The sequence below is a fragment of the Erythranthe guttata genome, chromosome 11 (genome assembly GCF_056151865.1).
Source record: "Erythranthe guttata isolate IM_541 chromosome 11, IM_541, whole genome shotgun sequence".
NCBI lineage: Eukaryota > Viridiplantae > Streptophyta > Magnoliopsida > Lamiales > Phrymaceae > Erythranthe > Erythranthe guttata.
Window position 1 is genome coordinate 569,736 of NC_142543.1, and position 18,864 is coordinate 588,599.

The following is an 18,864-nucleotide window of genomic DNA, read 5'->3' on the forward strand; positions in this document are numbered from 1 at the left end:
AATGGTAATCTCAATGGCAATGGTAATGGTAATGGTAATGGTATTGGTATTGGTATTGCTATGGCATTGGCATTGGCATTGGTATCGGTACTGGTATCGGTATTGTTATTGGTATTAATATTAGTATTGATATTGATATTGATGTTAGTAATGGTCATGGTAATGCAATGGCAATGAGACTGTAATGTAATGACTATGGTAATGATAATGGTAATGACTATAGTAATGATAATGGTATTGGTATTAGTAATGATATTGATTTTGTAAGTGTATTGGTATTGAAATTGGTGTTGATTTTAGTATTAATATTAGTATTGTTATTAGTAAATTAATATTAGTTTTAACATATTAGTAATAATATTAGTATTAGTATTAATTAACATTAGTATTAGTATGAGGATTATAATTAGGATTAATACTAATAAAACAGTATTATGATATTTGTTTACTACTTTGTGTTGCATATTAACCATTCATTTCACTATTTCGAGAACGTTTTTATTATCGAATATCAGTTGAATCATCAATGCTCCGTGCACCGCACGGGTGAAGTACTAGTTTATTTAATTTTGTATGGAAACATGTATACATAAATTTGAAACTTTAATACAGAGCCATGCACACCTATTAGACCAGGTTGATTGTAACCTGCCACGTGGAAGGTACAGCAGATTGCCAAATGCCACGTGGAGAGCGCCAAAGCCAAATGAAATTCCACAATATCAACAATTGAAACGTACATCATTAAAATCCGAATCATCAACTTAATTATATAATTAATAATAATTCATGATGCTAATTAAATCATCTTATCTAATTGGTGCTGCGGTGCTGGTCCATCATAAGGCTGAAGTCCTCGAAGCACACGAACCCGTCCCCGTTTCTGTCCACGCCTCTTATCATGCGCCGGCAATCCTCTAACGTGCACCGCGCGTCCCCGATTGTTTCGAACACCCTGAACAGCTCCTCCGCCGTTATCTTCCCGTCGCGATCGGAGTCAAAGAAGTCAAACGTGCTCCTCAGCTCGCCGTCGCAAGTCGGCGGCGCGAAAGCCGACCCGATCGCGTAGAACTCCTCCAGGCTAATGCACCCGTCGCCGTCCCTATCCACCTCGCTCAGCATCAACTTCAGTTCCTCCCGGCTTGGCGGCTCGGCTCCGAGCCGGCTGAGCAGCCCCTCCAATTCCTCCTTCTTTATCTTCCCGTCGCCGTCTCGGTCGATCATTTCGAACGCCTGTTTCAGCTCCGAGCACAGGTCGGCGGAGGGGAGCACGCTTGTCGGAGTCGATAAGCCGCCGTTGGGATTCATGAAGGCGTCCTCGGTTGAAGATGAAGACGCCGTCGTCTGCGAGCCAAACGACGACGCTTCCGATCTGGAAACGGAGCGGGATTTCTTCTTCGATTTGAATAGGTTTCCGGGGATGATCTTGCTGAGTTTCATGGTGTAATTAACGAAAAATCTGAAAATCCAACACGTTGGAGAAGAAAGAAAGATAAAATTAAATGGAGTAATTGGTGGAAGAAAGAAAGAACAAGGGAGAGTTAAATGGACGGAGAGTATTACTGTAGGCAGCCATAGCCAGCTTCCTGGAAGTTTCTTAGAGAGAGAAAGAGAAGAGAGAGAGAGTGTGTGTGTTGTGATCTTGAAGCAAAACTAACAAAAAAAAAAAAAAAAATTCTAGGTTTTTTTTTCTTTGCTTTATATTTTAAGTTACAAGTATATATAAGATAAAGGGTGAAATTCATTTAGCACCCCTGTACTATGAGAAATGTATCGTTTACCCCAACCCCCCTGATGTATGGAAAACATCAAATACCCCCCTACATTTGACAGTCAATGGTCAAATTTTTAACAGTGTTAAATTTGAGTGTGCAATTACTATTGTACCCTGTTTTAAACGCCTTGGAGAATTCCTAAAGTTTTTCACGTTATTTACTCTCTATACAACTTTCTCTCTCTCTCTCTTGGTCTTCTCCATCTTTTCGATTTTGCAAGAAAACAACACCCAAAAGATTCATATAATTCTCAAGATTTTTGTGAAATTTGTTGAAAAAACTGTATGAGCATATTCGAGGGATGCTTACCCTAGAAGAAGGTACGGATTTTCGTTTTAGGTTTTTTTCTTTTTCTTTCCCAATTACGGGATTAACATTTGGGTGAACTGATTTTTTTGGGGTTCTTCAACACGATGAACTTAGAGGATTAAGGGCACGTTTTTAACTAAAAATAAGGTGTATTTTATGGATTAGTGACAATTTTCAGAATTCGTTCAAAGTAGAGAATTTTATCGATTTTAGTGTTAAGTTTGATTTTAGGGGTTTATGTTTAATTTCAAATAGCAGATGTAATTTTTTGCATTGCTATATAAATAGCAGGCGTAATACCTTGTTTGAATTCTCAACTTTATTGATTTTTTTAGTTTTGCCATAGTAACAGATTTCTCAACCTGTATGACATTTTTTATGCTTGGACTTAAAATGAATTTTTATTTTCAATGAACCTGTAATGTTTTTTTTTTCTTTTGCTGAGTGTACAATCTCTCCAACTCAGATTAAAAAAAATCTTATGCAAATTAAAGTCTGTAAATCATTGTTTTAAGTTTGCGGTTCATTAGAGTTTTCTTTTGATTTAAGATTTCTTTTACATTTTAGGGACTTTCACTTTTTTTTTTTGGGTATTGGGATCATAATTTGCAAAGCTTTATTTTTTATCGATTTGATTTTTCTTTTTTTATGCAGGAATAATGAGTGACCAATTGTTTACTATTAGGATTCATCATAAATGGAGATTCACAAATGGTGGTGAAAAGTATGTCGGAGGGGTAATGAAGAATTCAAGAACGAAAGAAAAAAAATGGGTGAAAAGAGTGAAAAAAAATGTTGAAAAGAGTAAAAAAAGAAGTCCGAATAAGTGGAAAAATTAGGTCTTAGGGATTATTGGGGGTAATTTCGTCAAAAAAAGTCAACGGGTCTTTATAACGGTTGGTCAAAGGATTTGACTAACTGATTCAAGAAAAAAGTTAACGGCAGGGGGGTATTTGATGTTTTTCGTACATTAGGGGGGTAAACGATACCTTTCTCATAGTACAGGGGTGCAAAATGAATTTTACCCTAAGATAAATGTTGTTCGAGCTTTAATAATACTGTTACGACTTCAAACGTGATTTTGATTATTTTTAATGGCGAATTTTGCAAAATCCGAAAAATAGAATTTGTAGTATTCTGAGTTAGTTTTCTAATCCAACTTGAATCACCAAAATTAGATGTCGGACGAGAAAGATATACATGAATCAATGGATACTGTCCACAACTTTGATGTATTGAAGTATCTAAAATACAAAATGTGACTCATTCATGCATAACTTTGTCACACGACATCCAATCTAGCGGATTTAAATTGTATTAGAGAGCTAACTCAAATGGCTACAATATTCATGTTTCGAATTTTGTCAAAATCAAAATAGAAATATGTCAAAATCAGGTTCGAAGTCAAAACGGCATTAGTAAAATTAAAACGACATTTAACATTTCAGAAAATAATTTTAACATGTGTAATAAATGTATTCTTTTGGTTAATTTTAAATTGTTGTTTTCAATTATAAATGTACACTTATAAGTATGATATATTATGAATATTAATGTATAATATAATTTCAAATATAAATAAATAATAAGCTAATTATACTCTAGTACTTACTAAAACATGTTCCCGGATTAATGTTGATAGGTACCTAACAAGAAGGTTCCTAGTTGTTATGCTTGAAAAACAATTTTATCTAATCATAATTCTTTTTCTATTTATTTTTTATATGAATATTTGATTCTAAAAGGTTTTGTAAAAAAATATTTAGGATTGATTTATTGCCAAGAGATTACTATTCTCACATTGGGGTACTCACCGCTCGATCGTAGGATTTTGCACCAACTTATCATTTCAAAATCAGTCGAGTTATATGCACGCTGGCTGTTGAATACATATGCTCTTGATTAAGCTTATTGTGTGTCATTAATAATTTATTTATATATACAAATACTTGTATGAATGTGTGTAAATGAATATATTAGTTAGCATGGTTAGTTTGAAAAATCGATACACTTTAATTTCATGCAAAATTGAAAAGATAATTTAAAAAAAAAAAAATCAAAATCAAAATGTAAACAAAGCTTGGAAGTATGTAGGGGGACTAATCCACAGTAGCAAACAAAAGGCGCCAAACACTGAATTATTACCAAATGACAAAATGCAATACATACATAGATTGATGTTTGACTACTCTCTGTCCATACCCTTTTTTCTTGGAGCTTCTTTCCTTGAACCTTCCTTTGATCCATCTCTTCCAACCAACAAGTTGCTACGTGGCGGTGTCAGCATCAACACAAACGTCGTCTTCCCCGACAACATCGTCTCCGTTTTCAGACATGGATTCATTCTCAAGGCTGTCCTGTTCCACAAGATCAGCAGCCGAATCATGCGGAGACGATCGCCTCCTCACGACGTTGAAAACGATTCCGTTTTCGATTCTCTCCGGCTGCAAGAGATCACCCTCACCCACCGTAATGCTCGCTGTCGGACCCTCCAAATTCCGCACGAAGTCGATGAACTTGTCGGCCGAGGTCGTCCTCATCAACGGCCCGCCGGTCCTCGTCCAGGAAGCGGGGTCCACGACGCTAGCCTCCGATTCGCTGTCGCTGTGATTCGACCGCCAATTCCGTCCGACCAGGTCTTCCTCGAGCGATCCGGTGGAGTTCTCGCGGGCGATGACGTTCCATGAAGGGATTCTCTTGGAGGCGTTAAGTTTCGCTACGCTGCTCGTCGGACCGTGGGAAGAAGATGCGGCTGCGGCTGCGGATGCTCTCTCGGAGCTTCTCTTCAGCCTGCGCATGTGGTTCAAAACGGCGACGCATTCGTCGAGCGCTAATTCGATCCCGCAGTTTGCTTTTATTGCGGAGAGCTTCTCCCAGGTGCATCTTCTCCCCTGGTTTGCCGACTTTTGTAGCTCCACGTACGATGGATTCTGTATTACTTTCGATAACTGCAATCACAAGATTACATTTTGTCTCAATCAAACATTATATATATACATATATATGTATATATACATACCTGGGCTAAAGTAGCAGGCATTACAACAGTAACATGACCTTCCCAATCCTGAGCAAAGAGTTTGGCAATACCACCCAATGGGAAACCAAGCTCCAATATCTGATTGCATCTGTGTTTTACCTCCATCTCAGCTAGTTGAGCAAGCTGCATTAATGATAATACTATTTAATTGCATAATCAATCGGGAAGTTAGATGCTACATCTAGTTACTTATACCGGGTGGATTTGACCTGTAGATTTGATTAAATAACTACGCACTAAGCACACATACACATGAGTGTGTGTGTGATTATGTGTAGATCTACGGTTTAAATTCACCAATTGTAAATAACCAGGTGTAGCATCTAATTTCCCTGATCGATCACAAGAATTAGGACATTATTTAAGATAATGGCTCAAAATTGTTTCATCATTAACATATATAAGTAGAGTTTATTGCATTTAGTACCCCTGTTTGCAAATAACTCCCTGTGATGCATTTTTTAAGCACACAACTCCCTAAATGGTGCATTTTTTGGGGGTACTTTGCTAATAAAATTGAATCACATGGGCAAAATTGCTAATATCTATAACACGGGGAGCTTTTTGACAATTAGAGTAAACACAAGGTGTTATTATAAATGTGTATATATATATATACCTTAGCTGCAAAGTTGCCTCCATAAGCTCTAACCATCTCCTTCAACCTCAGCAAAGGTGCAATATGAGGATTGGCCTGGCTCACAATGAAATGATTCACATTAAATAATTCCTTCAACTGCATCATAGGCAAATCAATCTCCAAGCTCCCATCTCTCCACCGTCTCGACGAAAACCCCGTTTTACCCCCCTCTTCAACGGGCCCCACATTAAACGGGGGATGATAAGGCACAATCTCGCCACTCCTATTCTTCGCCATAAGCTCCTGCGCCTCGTACAACCCCGGAAAGGCGCACGAAGCCGTCACGGCGCTCCATATCACGACATGTGGAGAAGTCAGGTAGTTGAGACACCTAGGCGGCTCGTGCTTACGTGGCGAACACACTGTAATACCCAGCACCCGCCCCGTCATATCGTACGCTTCTTGAAAAGTCAGATTGTTGGTCAAATGCCTCAACATCATCTGCAACTGCCGAATCTCGTGCACCGCCCCATGCATCATGATTCTCTTGAAAGCCGTAAAAATCCCTCCGATTTGATCGAAGAATTGGATCGAATGCCAGGAATCCTCGAAGAAACTCTGTAGCTCCGGCCAAGATCGAGTTGCCAAAACCGAACACATAGCGGACCCCACACTCGAACCCGCAATTATTCTCGGTAAAAGCTTGTGTTCGACTAAAGTTTTCACCACCCCAACATGAAAAGCTCCTAAAGAAGCACCGCCACTCAAAAGCAAAGCCGTCCGGCCAAAAGCGTGCCTCGTTTCGTGCATGAAAGCGAGCTTCTCTTCTAGAAGAAGCTCGTTCGAATCGGAGTCGCACACCATTCGCAACTGCATGGTGACTTCATCTATGTACTCCTTAATCAATTTAGGCACGTGGAGTTTTCCTTTATGGAGCTCGGGGTTGCACATGTTACCGAGGTTTCGGACCAAATCGGCCCTCATGCAGAAGATGATGTCACGGAGGGAGCACTGCTGGCGGCGGTGGCGGAGTTCTTGGAGCTTGTTTTTAACGAGCTCTTCATCGTAGAGGTTTTCTTGGTGGTTGTTGGAGGTTGTTCTGAGGGTTTCCTTTTCGAGCATTTTGGCGGCATGGGCCCACTCGTCGTGGGTTAGGGCTGACCTCATCATGTTCCTCCAGAACTTTCTCCTGTAAGCCATTTCTGCTCTGGTCTTGACGTTTGTGCATCGTTTTAGCAGGAAGGCGATTAGTGTGACGAGGAGTAGTATGCCTTGTGGGTTTCGAGGGTGAAGCCATGAGATTAGAGGGGAGAGGTGGTTCTTCAGTTTCTGAAGATGGGAATATAATGTAATGAAGATTTGGTGCTTCAAGTGTGATATGGATTTGCATAGTAGGATCCGGAACGCGATGGTTTGACCCACGAGGGTCGATGGCCCGATCGAAAACGGGTCGACACTTGCCTCGTTGCTTATTACATCCATGATTTCGTTTCTGCTCAAATATATGTGTTCTATCCTGCAAATTGGTGATTAAAACAGAGAGAGAAGCAAGAATATGTATGTATACACTATACATAAAATAAGGAGCAGCTTGGATAATTATTGAAATAAAAATAGTCAGACAAAAGTATTGGGATCTGCAAAAATAGGATCAGATTAGATAACGATATATCCTTTTGCAGCAATTTATATACAAAACAAGTGACGCCTGCTGGACTAATACAGCATGTAAGAAAACTACAGATAGATATATGATGGAAACAAACATAAATAAATAATAAATAAAAAGAAAAAAGAAAAAAGAAAAAAGAAAAAACAAGCATTTGATATATTATTACAGCAATGGTTTTGTCAGACAAATACATGACAGGGACAGTGATCATCGTGTATATATATATATGATTCTGAAATCTGATATTAATTAATATTTTTGCTAATATATATTAAGTTGAATTCTAACTAAAAAACTGATATTGCATCTGAATGGAGGATTTGAAACAAGGGTACATATCAAAACCATTATGAACAAAAAAAATCCGACATTCAAAGAAGTGGCGAAAAAATCAAGAACCGATATTTTGTCATTGAAGTGAATTACTAAACGGATATTCCCTGCATGCATAAACTGAATCACGGCAAAGACGCCAATATTCTTTCCAGGGTATTACTATCCACGGCAATTTCATAGGGAAACTAGGCCCAGGAGCGTATAGAGTGCTGCACGTGAAAAAAACATCGGGAACAAAATTAGCACCAGAGGAGACGGTTAATTAACTTTTCTAGAAGTTTTCTGGATGAATACCTTTTTCCAACGAGAAGCCCGTAAGCTGATGAGCCAATAGATGACTCCGACAAACTTGAATACGACAAGTATCTGTATTCTGGCCAGGCTACCTCTCCTGTAACACGTGTCGCAAATGAGCAAACTAATAAGACGAGGCACAATTGAAGGTTTCAAAAATTAGTTACCATCTAGACAATAGGAAAATAACTAGGTCTAAAGCAATATTCAATTTTGTCGTACCTAAGTTCAAATAATTGCTTTGCAGAAATGAAACCAAAATAGTGGATTTGCTAGTGCTACTTCCGTAATCTGCTTTATGCAGCTCCCCAGGGGATGAATTACTGCCATTAACAGCTTCAGTATCCGAAATTTGACATGATGCAACTTCAAACCATACACCAGATGGGAATCTTTTTCTCGTTTTCAACCAAAGGAAGACTTTAGCATATGTAGTGGCGTGGATAAAAGATATAGCAGCCTCGACAACTATGCACATAAAGCTCACAGATGTGTGCAAAATGGTGAAAAAGATATAGAATGCGGATGTTGTTGGTAGTAGAAGTAAAATCGGGGTGAATAGGAGGGAGCCCACTACATGTTGCTCAACTGTAAAATCATAGCTATCCAATCTGTGGCGCAGAGGATTACCCTTTATACCCCTGCAATCAATTTAACAATTTTCTCATTAGATTGAATACCTGGGTGTTGATGCAGTGACTGGAGACAAGCATATCGTAAACACAATTAATGTTACATGTTTTTTTCTACGTTTGTTACCTGAAAAGGCGCCACAAAGCTGATACCGCCTGTATCTGAGTCGAATAGAGAAGTGAAAGAAATAAATGAAGAGCCAAAACATGCATAGTTACTAGTGAAATTATGTCGACGATTAGAGCTGCCGCTGAAGTTAAACCAAAAATAATCCCACACAGAGCAAGTCCTTTGGTGAAATAAGGAAAGAGAAAACCCATAAAAACCCAAAGTGTAGACCAAATTTGAATGGCGTTAAGAGAAATCATGCCAAGAACTCCTGCTAGCTCGGTATTCAACTTAAAACCAGCTGGATTGCCCATCAGCCATACACACCCAGAACGTAACCAAACGTTAGTGAAGTCATGAGCAAAGTTCGTAACCCATAACCAAGTAGGTTCTGCCTTAAACCATAGGGGAATGCCAAAAAGATTTCCTAGAAGAACATCAACCAAAACATTTGACCATGTTAAGTGCTTGTGTAGTGCAGCTTTCTCTGCGAACTCAACAGATGACCAACTCCTACATAAATGGAAAATATTAATAAAACATTTCAACATTCCTTTTTTTTCTGGAAACGAGAACCATAGAAAGTTAACAAAGCATCACAAAATACATGGTTTGATTAATAATAGCAGAACACCATTTTGTTTAAATGTTTTAGTAATTATAATCAACCAATCAATAGCACGAGCATATTCAGTTAACATGAAATAGTTCACTGCTTAATACACTTAATTATGATGTTCACAAAAAATAATTGATGTTCACAAAAATAATTGAAGAAGCCAGATTGTTGTGTTACCTTAGACTCTGATCCTGGAGAAAGATAGGCCAATACAAGAGTTGACAGCAGCGGAATTGAATATTCTTCACGGTACTATGAAATACTTTGGCCAATATGACATCTATATATGTGTGGGACAACAAACTAAAAAGAATACTGGAAGACTGAAGAACAACGTAAATGGCAGTCGAGAGTGAAGCGACAAATACAGCAAATAGTTGCCATGTGAAGGAGAACCTGACAAGTCATAAAGAAGCTGTCACGTTGATAACAAAAAATAGAGGAAAATTGATGAAAGGTTTATTTTAGTTACATGCAAACAATGAAGAACTGAAGACCATGCTCAGCATGACGATGTCCATGAAACAACACTTGAGCTGCATTCGCGCTGTTAATTGCCTGGATGACGCTATCCTTTTCATAATGACAATTAAACTGATTCAGATAGTGAAACTCGTATTTGACAGATATTATTAAGAATATTTACCAAGTCAGGCAGTGAATCTCTTTGGTGAAGGTCGTCAAACCACTTCGGTTTCTTGCAAGGAGATCCCACTAGGTTGGATGAACTACGAGTAGCCAGGGAATAGTGGTGAAGACCAAAAGTGGGTACTTCATAAAATATTACCTAGAATTAACAGGAGACTGATTTAATCTATAATAAAACTACGGAAAAAATAAAAAAGCTTGTTGTACAGGTGACCATGACTTACATACGTGGAGATCTAGATGCGATATTCTTTCACTGTTCAAATGTAGATGATCCAATTTGGGGATGACAATGACTCTCCCATCCAATGTTTCAGAAAAACCGAATACAAGCTCTATCCACATGTTTTCTAGAGCAACATGTTTACATTGTTCTAATACCACATCATGTTTGGAGCACCCACGACTCCCACTTCGATGATTACTCTTGCATGTATTTTGATACTCATCACTAGTTGAGTTGACGGATTTATTTTTATCATTTCCACTTCCGACCAACTGGCTGTCTCCACTAACATCTCCTTCCAAATATCCCAGTAGAGAGAATTTGCTCTTATCTTGAAGAAGTGAAGGCATTTTCTCATTTATCCTCTGAAGGATTTCCTTAAACAAAGAAAGCAACGGAATACAGGTTAATTATCAAATATAACAGAATATCCAAGTTAATTATCAAATATAACAGAATATCCAAGTTAATTATCAAATATAATCCATATTCAGCAACTGTTTGGAGAGTCACTACAAATTCAAGCTGAGGAGAAATTCATCCACCCAAACCTGCACATGCATGCACAAAAGCCCGCAAATGTAGCCCAAATAAATTTTGAAATTCTCGCCGGAAGTAATAAATTTGCTTCCGACGGAGTGAAACTCAAACAGCATTACATCTCGAATATCAAATTGAGACCTCCAACTCCCAGAAAACAAACTCCAATCAAGATAAGCGTATAGTTCGACATCTCGGACAGTACCGGAACACCAATGCCGAAAATCGATAGTGCAATTGGAGTTTCAATTTATGAAAATGAACTGAATAAACCTACATATTAAGCTAACCCATACAAAATGTCGAGATATAAACAACATCTAACACCATCAACCAACAAATATGAAGAATAGCTATATTTAATAATTTCAAACTGGAACCGAAGTGTGTACCTGAAGATCAGAACGGCGATTCATCGAGGAAGTAATTTTCGGTTCGTCGGAGGCAAAAGCCACGACAACATCGAGTGAAACTTCCGATGAGGGAAAAAACCACCCGAACAAAAAACTGGAATTAGGCGGAGTTTGGGAGAAGAGATTATTCGGCCACCAGAGCCTACACTTCTTTCGTCTTCTTCCCATTTCTGCAAGCTCAATCAATTACCCTTCATCCGCCGCAAAACCTAGAAACTTGAGATCGGCGTGATTTTGCTGCGAGTATTGCCGGCGGCCAATAGCGGATCGAGGGCCGTCAAACCCGAGTCTAGCACATGTATTTTTATTTTATTTTTTATTTAATTTTGTTAAAGTGCTAATATAATTATTAATTAATGAGTTTTATTATTATTATCAAAACAATTGAGTTTTGTTGTACTACTAGTATTTCACCCGTGCGTTGCACGGAGGTCAGTTTCAAAATAAGAAAAATAAACTTATGTAAACGATTATCTCTTTATAACAATACCAATTCAAGTAAAACAAAATAGAACGAAATAAAAAACAAACTTTATCTTTTAATTTAGAATTGTAACATATAAAATTAAGTTAAATATTACAAATAAAAAAACATGAAGCGCGCAAAAGACGATATCAAGATTCAGTGAAATCGTTTAAAACATATGGTATCACTCTATTTCTTGGATTGCAATCTACTACACCATGTGAATCTTCTGCAAAATAATTAAGGTAACAAACAACAAACACGGTAGCAGAAAAGTAACACAATAGATATTCAAATAATCTGCAAGTTTATGACTAATGACGTTCAATTAGTGAGGCACGATACTCAAACAACAATAAAACTTATAAATATTGCAAGAGATATGATGTATACACCACTATTAGTACTGATACCAATGTTAATACCAATACCGATGCCAATACTCATACCAATATTGTAACCAATAGTGATATTAATTCAATTAATATTGATACTAATACTAATACTAATACTAATCTAATACTAATACTAATACTAATACTAATACCGATACTAATAATGATACTAATACAAACATTAATACTTATACTGATACTGATACTGATACTAATACTAATACTAATACTAATACTAATACTAATACTAATACTAATACTAATACTAATGCTAATACTAATACTAATACTAATACTAATACTAATACTAATACTAATACTAATACTAATACTAATACCAATACTAATACTAATACTAATACCAATATTAATACTAATACTAATACTAATACTAATACTAATACTAATACTAATACTAATATTAATACTAATACTAATAAAACTAATACTCATACTCATACTCGTACCAATACTAATACTAATACTAATAATAAAACTAATACTAATACTAATATTCATATTGATACTAATACTAATACTAAAAATAAATCTAATATTGATACTAATACTTACAATAATATTAATACTTACACTGATAATTATAGTGATATTGATACTAATACTAATACTAATACTAATACTAATACTAATACTAATGTTAATACTAATACTAATACTAATACAGATATTAATACTAATACCGATATTAATACTAATATTAATACTAATACTGATACTAATAGTAATACTGATACTAATACTAATACTAATACTCATACTCGTACTCATATCAATACTAATACCAATATTAATACTAATACTAATAATAATACGTACTACTAATACTCATATTGATACTAATACTAATACTAAGAATAATACTAATATTGATACTATTACTGATAATAATACCGATACTTTCATTGATAATGATAGTTATATTGATATCAATATTAATACTAATATTAATACTAAGAATAAGACTAATACCGATACTAATACTAAAAATAATACTGATACTTATAGTGATGCTAATAGTGATATTGATACTAATATTAATATTAATAGTAATACTAATACTAATACTAATACTAATACTAATACTAATACTAATACTAATACTAATACTAATACTAATACTAATACTGATACTAATAACAATAATAATTATGATACTGATACTAATACTTATACTCATATTGATACTCATAGTAATATTATATTAATACTAATATTAATACTGATACTGATACTGATATTTACACTAATACTGATACTCATAGCAATATTAATATTAATACTAATATTAATACTAATACTGATATTGATATTGATATTAATACCGATACTCATAGTGATACTCATAGTAATACTAATACTAATATTGATACTCATACTAATACTCATACAATACTGATACTCATACTAATATTGATACTCGTACTCATACAGATACTCACAATCATATTGATACTCATACTAATACTGATACTAATATTGATATTGATACTGGTACTAATATTGATATTGATAGTGGTACTAATATCGAAACTGATACTGATATTGATATTGATACTGATACTGATATTGATACTCATACTGATACTGATATTGATACAAATGTTGATACTGATACTGATACTAATACATATACTGATACGGATATAAATACTAAAACTGAAACTGATATTGATACTGATACTGATATGATATTTATATTGATATTGATACCGATACCGATACCGATATCGGTACCGATGCCGATACCAATACCGATACTAATGTCGATACCGATAATAATACCGATACTGATATTGATACCGATATTGATATTTAGACTAATATTAATATTAATATTAATATTAATACTAATATTAATACTAATACTAAAACTAATATTAACACTAATATTACTACTAATAAACTAATACTATTACTAATACTAATATTAAGACTAATACTAATACTAATATTAATACTATTTCTTATACTAATATGTTAATATTGTTAATGTTAATGCTAATGTACATATTCTAATGCTAATAATAATTTTAATGTTAATGTTAATCTGGATATGCTTATGTTGATTATGATTGCAATACTAATATTATCCAAATCCTTATCCTATTCCTAATCCTATTCATATATAACACTAATCATGATTCTAATCATAATCATAATTCTAATCCTAAACCTATTTTTAACATTAATTATAATCCTAATAATTTTACTACTAATAATACAATTGCTAATGGTAATGTTAATTCTAATTATAATTCTAACCATAATCATAATCCTAATGCTAATCATAATTATAATATTAATACATGTCACTAATTGTAGTACTAATCAATAATCATAATCTTAATTATAATTATAATAATAATCTTAATCATAATTATAATCCTAATCCTAATATTAATGATAATACTATATTAATCCGAATCCTAATCATAGTATTAATACTAATACTAATTCAAAGAATATTAATTATATTTTTATTCTAATGTAAATACTAATCACAATCCTAATTCTGATTTTGCATCAATGTTGTTGCAATTATCTATTATTTTGTATCAAAAACAATTATATTGAATCGCGCAACTTTTATATCAAATTCCGTATATGTGGTACCTGATACATGAAGAAACACATATTAAATATATTAGAAATTAATATTTAATTATATTATCAAACTGACATTTAAATTATTTAAAATAATATAAGGGTATAAGCAAACGTTAAGACGTGAAAAGAACGATAATTGTTGTTAATATGATAAATTACGAAAATCCTCATGAACTTAGGCTAAATTACGGAAAACACACCCCACTTATCGGTAATTACCAAAATCCCCAGATGTTTGTTTATGTCTTACACGACCCCCTTATGGTGTGATTTTTTACGGAATCTATTTTATTCCATGTAATATGTGGATTCTACCCTTGCAGACGTGACATTTCTTTTATCTTACCTTTTAAATACAAAAATTATCCTTAGGGGAGGTAATAGTAGTACTAAAAAGTTGTGAAAATGTTATTTAAGAAGAATAAATATTTCGTGTAAAGTCCCCCTCACGGTAATTTTTGTCTTTGAAAAGTACCATAAACAAATGTCGTGTCCAGGGTAGAATCTGCATTTTTCGGTGAATATTCCACATAATAAAAAAAAAATGCCGTGAAAAATCATACCATAAGGGAGTCGATGTAAGATGGAAGCAAACATTAGAGAAATTTTGGTAATTACCAATATGATATTAAATTAGTAAAAAAGATAAACATATTATCTGGTCATGTTCATGTAAAATGTATAATATCAAATGATTTATTATGCAATATTTTGTTTATATAAATCCAAGTTTATGAATTAAAATACACAATTTTCGTAACACCATCAATCATACAATTTTAATAAGTGAAGATTTTAAATTGAATTTAAATAAATTTAAATTAAATTAATTACTATTAAAATTAAATTAAAAAATAAAACTATTTAGAATTTCCAATAAAGTTGATATATTTAGAGCATTTTATAAATGGTATGATATAAATATATAATAAAATAATTAAATATCTTTTTAATTTTGGAAAATGGTGACATGTTTTTTGATGATTTATTTTCACCAATCAATTTGCCACATGGGATGAAATTAAGGACATGTCATCATTTGAAATTGACAAATGTCAATCAATTAGGCATGCAATTCAACTTTTATATATTATATAGATACTAATATTAATACTAATACTGATACTAATACTAATATTAATATTAATACTCATACTCATACCAATACTAATAATAATATTAATACGTACTAATACTAATATTCATATTGATACTAATACTAATACTAAGAATAATACTAATATTGATACTAATACTGATAATAACACCGATACTTTCATTGATAATGATAGTTATATTGATACTAATACTAATACTAATACTAAGAATAAGACTAATATTGAGACTAAAACTAATAATAATATTGATACTTATAGTGATACTAATAGTGATATTGATACTAATATTAATACTAATAGTAATACTAATACTAATTAATACTAAGACTAATACTGATACTAATAACAATAATAATTATGATACTGATACTAATACTATACTCATACTGATACTCATAGTAATATTATATTAATACTAATATTAATACTGATACTTACACTAATACTGATACTCATAGCAATATTAATATTAATACTAATACTAATACTAATACTGATATCAATATTGATACTGATATTAATACCGATACTCATAGTGATACTAATAGTAATACTAATACTAATATTGATACTCATATTGATACTCGTCGTACAATACTGATACTCATACTAATATTGATACTCATGCTCATACAAGTACTAACAATCATACTGATACTCATACTAATACTGATATTAATGTTGATGTTGATATTGGTACTAATATTGATACTAATAGTGGTACTAATATCGATACTGATAATGATATTGATATTGATACTGATACGCATACTCATACTGATACTGATATTGATACAAATGTTGATATTGATACTGATACTAATACTAATACTAATACGGATACAAATACTGAAACTGAAACTGATATTGGTACTGATACAGATATGATATTGATATTGATATTGATATTGATATTGATACTGATACCGATACACATACCGATACTGATGCCGATACTAATGTCGATATCGATAATTATACCGATACTGATATTGATACCGATATTGATATTTAGACTAATATTAATATTAATATTAATACTAATATTAATACTAATACTAAAACTAATATTAACACTAATATTAAGACTAATATTAATACTAATACTATTACTAATACTAATATTAATACTAATATTAATACTGATATTAATACCATTTCTTATACTAATATGTTAATATTGTTAATGTTAATGCTAATGTACATATTCTAATTCTAATACTAATTTTAATGTTAATGTTAATCTGGATATGCTTATGTTGATTATAAGTGTAATACTAATATTATCCAAATCCTTATCCTATTCCCAATCATATTCATATATAACATTAACCATGATTATAATCCTAATCATAATTCTAATCCTAAACCTATTTCTAACATTAATTATAATCCTAATAATTTTACTACTGATAATACTAATGCTAATGCTAATGTTAATTCTAATTACAATTATAATTATAATTCTAACCATAATCCTAATCCTAATGCTAATCATAATCATAATACTAATACATGTCTCTAATTGTAGTACTAATCAATAATCATAATCTTAATTATAATTCTAATACTAATCTTAATCATAATCATAATCCTAATCCTAATATTAATTATAATACTATATTAATCCGAATCCTAATCATAGTATTAATACCAATACTAATTCAAAGAATATTTATTATAATCGTAATTCTAATGCTAATACTAATCACAATCCTAATTTTGATTTTGCATCAATGTTTTTGCAATGATCTATTATTTTGTATAATAAACAATTATATTCAATGTCGCAACTTTTATATCAAATTCCTTATGTGTGGTACCTGATACATCAAGAAACACATATTAAATATATTAGAAATTAATATTTAATTATATTATCAAACTGACATTAAAATTATTTGAAATAATGTAAGGGTATAAGCAAACATTAAGACGTGAAAAGAACGATAATCGTTGTTAATAGGATAAATTATGAAAATCCTCATGAACTTAGGCTAAATTACGGAAAGCACCCCTATTTATTGGTAATTACCAAAATCCCCCAGATGTTTGTTTATGTCTTACACGACCCCCTTATGGTGTGATTTTTTACGGAATCTTTTTTTATTCCATGTAATATGTGGATTCTACCCTTGCAGACGTGACATTTCTTTTATCTTACTTTTTAAATACAAAAAATACCTTTAGGGGAGGTAATAGTAATACTAAAAAGTTGTGAAGATTTTAAGAAGAAAAAATATTTCGTGTAAAGTGCCCCTTACGGTAATTTTTGTCTTTGAAAAGTACCATAAACAAATATCGTGTGCAAGGTAGAATCTGCATTTTCGGTGAATATTCCACGTAATAAAAAAAATTCCGTGAAAAATCACACCGTAAGGGGGTCGATGTAAGATGGAAGCAACCATCAGGGAAATTTTTACGATACACATTCTCTGGTCATGTTCATGTATAATGTATAATATCAAATGATTTATTCTGCAATATTTTGTTTATATAAATCCAAGTTTATGAATTAAAATACACAATTTTCGTAACACCGTCAATCATACAATTATAATAGGTGAAGATTTTAAATTGAATTTAAATTAAATTAATTACTATTGAAATTAAATTAAAAAATAAAACTATTTAGAGTTTTCCAATAAAGTTGATATATTTAAAGTATTTTATAAATGGTATGATATAAAAATATAATTAAATAATTAATATCTTTTTAATTTTGGAAAATAGTGACATGTTTTTTGATGATTTATTTTCACCAATCAATTTGCCACATTGGATGAAATTAAGGACATGTCATCATTTGAAATTGACAAATGTCAATCAATTAGGCATGCAATTCAACTTTTATATATTATATAGATTGTTTAATCTCGCATCGTAAATTAATACCTGACGAATTATTAATTTTGTTTAAATAATATCGTTTTTCGGTAATAAATTAATACCTGACAAATTATTAATTTTGTTTAAATAATATCGTTTTTCGGTAAGAAAAATATACGAAATTAATAGTTAGCTAAATTTATAAAATAAAACATATTTAAAAAAAAATATATGC

The 18,864-nt window shown here is 32.5% G+C and overlaps 3 protein-coding genes across 4 annotated transcripts; all 3 read right to left on the reverse strand.

Moving 5' to 3' along the window:
* Window positions 1-567: 567 nt before the first annotated feature.
* Window positions 568-1,643, reverse strand: LOC105976531 (Calcium-binding EF-hand family protein). Its single transcript, XM_013001767.2, has one exon. It carries the CDS (start codon window positions 1,438-1,440, stop codon window positions 814-816), a length of 627 nt encoding a protein of 208 aa, XP_012857221.2. The 5' UTR covers window positions 1,441-1,643; the 3' UTR covers window positions 568-813.
* Window positions 1,644-4,044: 2,401 nt separating this feature from the next.
* Window positions 4,045-7,186, reverse strand: LOC105976707 (triacylglycerol lipase SDP1). Its single transcript, XM_013001967.2, has 3 exons — window positions 5,744-7,186; window positions 5,104-5,247; window positions 4,045-5,032 (listed from the first exon to the last, which is right to left on the reverse strand). The coding sequence occupies exons 1-3, from the start codon at window positions 7,184-7,186 to the stop codon at window positions 4,352-4,354; spliced, it is 2,268 nt and encodes a 755-aa protein (XP_012857421.2). The 3' UTR covers window positions 4,045-4,351.
* A 328-nt stretch (window positions 7,187-7,514) lies between these two features.
* On the reverse strand, window positions 7,515-11,594 carry LOC105976705 (N-acetylglucosaminyl transferase component family protein / Gpi1 family protein). 2 transcript variants are annotated; one of them, XM_013001966.2, is made up of 9 exons: window positions 11,173-11,594; window positions 10,243-10,617; window positions 10,013-10,153; window positions 9,839-9,939; window positions 9,544-9,762; window positions 8,766-9,260; window positions 8,229-8,647; window positions 8,007-8,103; window positions 7,515-7,921 (listed from the first exon to the last, which is right to left on the reverse strand). In XM_013001966.2, the coding sequence occupies exons 1-9, from the start codon at window positions 11,359-11,361 to the stop codon at window positions 7,786-7,788; spliced, it is 2,172 nt and encodes a 723-aa protein (XP_012857420.2). In that variant the 5' UTR covers window positions 11,362-11,594; the 3' UTR covers window positions 7,515-7,785. The 2 variants fall into 2 exon arrangements, with proteins under 2 accessions (XP_012857420.2, XP_088681227.1); XM_088825101.1 differs by having other exon boundaries at window positions 10,243-10,605; window positions 11,173-11,532.
* Window positions 11,595-18,864: the final 7,270 nt, after the last annotated feature.